The sequence below is a fragment of the Nerophis lumbriciformis genome, linkage group LG11 (genome assembly GCF_033978685.3).
Source record: "Nerophis lumbriciformis linkage group LG11, RoL_Nlum_v2.1, whole genome shotgun sequence".
Classification (NCBI taxonomy): Eukaryota; Metazoa; Chordata; class Actinopteri; order Syngnathiformes; family Syngnathidae; genus Nerophis; species Nerophis lumbriciformis.
Genome location: NC_084558.2, coordinates 22,139,828 through 22,145,827, shown reverse-complemented (window position 1 = coordinate 22,145,827; position 6,000 = coordinate 22,139,828). Strand labels below are relative to the sequence as shown.

At 38.2% G+C, this 6,000-nt stretch overlaps 1 protein-coding gene across 1 annotated transcript in view; it reads right to left on the bottom strand.

The window, feature by feature from the left end:
• Positions 1–6,000, bottom strand: part of LOC133610620 (uncharacterized) — a 34,862-nt gene that overhangs the window by 6,484 nt on the left and 22,378 nt on the right. The window contains exons 5-6 of the mRNA XM_061967052.1: positions 2,248–2,358; positions 1,426–1,549 (exon numbers count right to left, since the gene is read on the bottom strand). Coding sequence (XP_061823036.1) covers positions 1,426–1,549; positions 2,248–2,358 — 235 coding nt within the window. The remainder of the gene's footprint in view (positions 1–1,425; positions 1,550–2,247; positions 2,359–6,000) is intronic.

The window sequence follows — 6,000 nt, the reverse complement described above, 5'->3', positions numbered from 1 at the left end:
TATTAATTTCCACAGAGTTTGGTGCCTGCAATTAGAAATACCTTTAGTTTTTTTTGGTCCGTTAAAATGACATTTGTTAAATGTTTGTACAAGTTTAAAACAATCACAATTTTTTTCTTTCCCTTTATACCAAACTGTTTTGCTTAAACATGAATCCTAAATGCATGTACACTGCATGTGTAAATTAATGTACAAGTTTTACAGTAACTTCATTGTGAATACTATCACATTAAATCTAATCCGTTCACCTAGGGTTTCCCCTTAATGTAACTAAATGTGGCGCACAGCCACGGCATTTTCAATGCTACCACACCTTGAAAATAAATGTTTTTTTCTTTTGTTTTTACATGAAAAAAAATTAAGTAACATCGTGTATTGTAGCCCCCAGAAGAAGTCACACAAAGTCTGACATTATTTTCACTTTTATTGCCACTATTATGCTAACAAACGGCACAATTCCAACAGGTTTTACCTTCCCCAGACACACACCACCACCTCATTCTCCACCAATACGCTCTCAGGCACGGACGGTGTTTGGGATCATGGGAAAAATGTATATCAAATCAAAACCACACTATATATAGCCTATTATTGGCGCATTATTGACAAGTGATGTACTGAAAACTCGGCCACTGAAAAAATACTTTGATCACCAAAAACAGCACTGCCGAAAGTGGATTTAAACAAAACACACGCCATTGACTGGAGCGTTGTCAGCATGTCTGCGATGTGGACGTAAGTTTAATATATCCCGGATATACCCACGGACAGCCATCTACAAAATGTACAAATACCGGTAGTAAGAAGACAGTGGCAGCTTTTAAGAAGAGAAAGCCCAACTGGAGCAGCAGCGCGGAGCAAGTGTCACAGCATGCTCGCTGCAGCTAGCCTCTTTCGTCAGGGACATCGAGGGACGGAAGATGAGTCTCTAAACACGAGTACATTTTATAATAACACCAGAAAAAGATGCTAGATTTGTTGTTTTTAATAAAAAAGGCATTAAAAGTCCCTTGATACTCGAAAAATTCTTAAATATATTGCACAATAAGCATCAAAAATTCAAACTACGGCAAAACAATATAAAAGTATATGTTAAAACCAATTTATAAGAACAGACTTGTTTTCCAATTTATGTTTACATTTTTGTAGCCTTTTTAAAGAAAATCATATAGCAGATTATGCAAACTATGCGATGACATCATGGTGACCACACCCATAACCACGCCACTACCGCCACAGGTATCTTGGCAGTTTAGGGGAAAACCTGTCAATTATATGCCAAACTAAACTCCAACATTCAGACAGGGCAGACTAATATGTAAATACACCAAGTGTGTATAAAGTGCAGCCTTTGTTGACATAAAGTCCTGATGATTAATTTTATTCTTTATAACAATGGATTAATGTGTCTTTAAATATTCTCACCAACATCCTCCAACTGGCTGAGGTCTTTGTGAGTGTCCAACACGGTTTTGAGCCCCTCAGATGCAGTAAAAGACTTCAAGCAGTCTTTCAGAACTGAAGAAGAATCACTGAGCAAAGACGCGATCTGACAAAGAGAAGGAAACACAGCAACTTTTGAGTTTGATTTGAAACAATGGGGTCAAAACATTTCTCGAAAATTTGGCATCTCTTGAGCAGTTATGTTCATCACATTTTATAACTCCTGACAAAAAAGGGCAAAACATGCAACCATTTAGTCAGATAAATACACCACTTGTTGACAGTGTTATCAAACTCAAAACTTTGACTGCATAAATCAGGCCTACTTGAAATTAATCACACAGCTCAATGATCTCTACACTGTAACTTTGGGTTGTTTGGTAGATAACTTAAGGTGACAGAGAAGCATGTCTGTAAAATGTATACAAGATAGGATGGAAAAACCTCAACCTATCAACCAAAATGACATTGCAAAGCATGGGCAGGACTTGGGAACTAATGCTCCATAAGTCATTGACCCTTTTTATTAATGATTATAAATGTGTTGGCCCTGCGACAAGGCGGCGACTTGTCCAGGGTGTACGCTGCCTTCTGCCCGAGTGCAGCTGGGATAGGCTCCAGCTCCCTGGACACCCCGGCAAGGACAAGCGGTAGAAAATGGATGAAAGAAAACGATCAAAAGGTTGATATCGGTATTACGTGTATGGTTGTCTTCCATAGCATTTTGAGCATCACCCATAGGGGGTGCCACAAATGTCATTTACATGGTACGTTTTTGATAGTTTCACAAGAAATACAACCTACCTGATGGAGAGACTGACTTGGAAGAAGCTTTTCAAGTCTGGAGAGAAACAGCCACATCAATGTCTGGATTGCTTTGTCATAAGTAGGGCCAAAGTCTTCAGGAAACACATCCTGCATACACAGATGAATCACACGAACGATCATTTAGGAAAACCTTGTCAAATAAAGGACATTTACCTCAATATAAATATACATTATAAACTACAAGGTAACTATGTAGTTGCCGTAAATTCCGGAGTATAAGCCGCTACTTTTTTCTTACGCTTTGGAGCCTGCTTATAAAATGGAGGGACTAATTTGTGGATTTTTCTTCGCTGACGGCCATAAAGTAAATAGTTTTCATTAAACACATGCAAAGACACAAAATGGGTTGTTTGTCCGATGGCACCATCTTCTGGACGAATTAACTCGCTGCAGGTGCAGCAGGGTGTGAATGCATGCAAGTGTTTCCTGCGGTTTAAAGCTTTGAACCGGAACTAGAAGTACCGTTGTGTCTTCTAAATGTCCATAGCGTTTCTACTCGTATAGATTCTTCATTCATCACTCCAAGCAATGTTTGTAAGTTTTACAGTATAACTAAAATAATTCTAAATTGCCCCATGTGTGATGTCTGTAGGAGTGTTTTCATGCATATTTGTACGTGCTGTCGTAATGTAATGAAGCTAGCGTTGTTAGCATTAACTAATACAGGGCTCCTACAGGTATCAGCAAATCTAATTTAATGCTTTTGAATGCCACTTAAACAAAATTCAATGCCCATGTCCTACCGCATGTGGTTATTATATATAGTCAAAAGATTACAATTGTCTGTATTGACACAAATGTAAGCGTTTGAAAATTGTAATCTTGAATAGTTTACCTTACCCGGTACTATCTGGTGAATTAAAATTGGCTTTCAAGACTGCTTCATCTGAGAATTTATTCTTGTAGCAGCAGCTGATAGTTTTGCTGGTGATAGCAGAAGTGGCTTTGTTGGTCATGCCAATGAAATTTGGAACCATTAAATGCTGCCTGTCTTTCATTGCTATGAGCATGTGTGATTTCACTGCATTAAATCCTACAGAACAAAGTCTGGAGTTTTTTTTTTTAAACACACTGAAGAATACCTCCCGTGGTTTATAATCGACGGGCTTCAACCAAGTTTAGAAAAGTTAGGCAGCCAGCCACTTTCGCTTAAAGGGGAACTGCACTTCTTTTGCAATTTTGCCTATCGTTCACAATCTTTATGAGACACAAGAAGACAAAAGTTAGTTTTTTTAGCATTCTAACGTAAACACATTCTTGGTGGCTAGCAATACAGCTAATGGAAGCAATCAATTCTACCTCTAAATCACTTTAAAAATGCATTCAAAAACTGTCAATACTTAATTTATGTTGCATAACCTGTACAATAACCAAGCTGTAGTGATATTTTTATTAAGTGTGAAAACTGAGGAACAATTTTTCTAGCATAGTAACATATCGGCTAACTACGGAAAAGAGATAAACTAGCTTCTATGACAAACAAACACGAAATGTGTTTTGAGTTTGAAATGCACAACACTGCGATGGGAGACCAACCTGTACTGACTGAAAAACATGAACAATCATATTACATTATCTGTGAAGTATTAGCCCACATTTCATATTTTGGTTGTACGCAGCTAGCCAGACAGCAAATGTACTGTAGTTGTAATAACATGCATGACGTGTATCATGATCAATATAAAGTGTGACTGCAGCTGGCAAGTGACGTTTTTTCCGGTTTATTTTGGGTAAGCATTCCATTTACCGTATGTCGAAATAGCATTGCTTCAAATCTCATATTTTGCAGGCTCAAGGCACTTTAACCTCCCTCTCTCGGCTTGCATCTGCTCCAACGTCTCACCCTTTCTTGGTGCTTGCTTCTAGAAGCATCAGTTTGTCCTCCGTTCGTATACATTCACTTTCAAAAAGATAAGGTTGTGAAACCTTATTTGTCCAAAAATAGTCGTCTTCGTTGTCAGTTTCTGAATCAGAAGACACACACGCCTTTGCTTCCAGATGTCGGAACACACATTTGTTCCCAGAAATAAATGCGCAAAGGAATTTGTTTTGGCAATGCTTAAAATGACCACAATCTGGTAAATATTGGACATATTACATATTGTTATGAAGGTGTCTGTTACTACATTATATGTATATATACACCGTATTTTCTGCACTATAAGGCGCACCTAAAAACCTCTAATTTCCTCAAAAGCTGACAGTGCGCCTTATAATCCGGTGCGCCTTATATATGGACCAATATTGAACCACAACAGGTCTCGCAACTACGCCGACTTAATTTTCCCCCTTCTACGGCTGCTAGCGCTTCTTCTACGGGGGAAAATGAAGTCGGCGGCTGCTTACCGTAGAAGAAGAAGCGCTTCTTCTACGGGGGAAAATGAAGTTGGCGGCTGCTTACCGTAGAAGAAGAAGCGCTTCTTCTTCTACGGGGGAAAATGAAGTTGGCGGCTGCTTACCGTAGAAGAAGCGCTTCTTCTACGGGGGAAAATTAAGTTGGCGGCTGCTTACCGTAGAAGAAGCGCTTCTTCTTCTACGGGGGAAAATGAAGTTGGCGGCTGCTAACCGTAGTTGCGAGACCTAAACTTTATGTAAAGACCCAAAAATGGCTCCTATTAAGAGACAGACTTATGACACAGATTTTAAACTCAAGGCGATCAGTCACGCAGTAGAACACGGGAATAGAGCAGCAGCGAGAGAATTTAACATTAACGAATCAATGGTGCGGAAGTGGAGGAAGCAACATGATGAACTGCGCCAAGTAAAGAAGACTAAACAGAGTTTCCGAGAGAACAAAGCGAAATGGCTACAGTTGGAAGACAAACTCGAACAGCGAGTTGTTGAACAGAGAGCAGCAAGTAGAAGTGTCAGTACAATCACTATTTGTTTTGTTGACATTCCCTTTAGCGCAGCTCCATCTAATGGATGCATAACGTAACCCCAGCCTCTACTGTAGCGTCTATTCTATGCGCCTTATAATGCGGTGCGCCTTATATATGAACAAAGTTTTAAAATAGGCCATTCATTGAAGGTGCGCCTTATAATCCGGTGCGCCTTATAGTGCGGAAAATACACACACACACACACACACACACACACATACAGATATACTTACAGTGTGGACTATTATGGCAAAAGTGATAATCACGATTATTTTTGATTGATATTCTAAACATGATTAATTACACGATTATTCATTAATTTGAAAACATTAGTATTTATTGTGCCACCAAAACTCAACTTTAAATAAAATTTTAAAAAACTGGATATAAATTAGTAACTAATAAACCACAACAAGTAAAATAATACACTTAAATAACAATAGCAATCTAAAAAAACAATAACACTCACCTTTTCCCGTTATGTTTTTTATTTTTTACATTTATTTTACCACGATAAGAGTGTCTAGCATTTTGTGTAAAAAAAATAAATAAATAAATGTAATAAAATGTTTGTTTGTTAAATGCAAAAATCCTCACATTTAGTGGTGCAATACATCTTTGAACATTTTTTTTTACCAGATTAAAGCATAAACATTTTGTAAATGCGTCAATAAGTGCTATTAGTACATTATGCTTGTGCAAGGTACTTTTTTGAGACCTTTATTTCCTCAGCACAGTTAGACCGGATGTAGCGCACCGCGCTATTATTGTGAAGGGGAGAGTGTGTTGTGCTGTTCTCATCTTGCCAAGTAAAGAGGTGACTCACTTGAGGCTGTTAAAAAAAAAA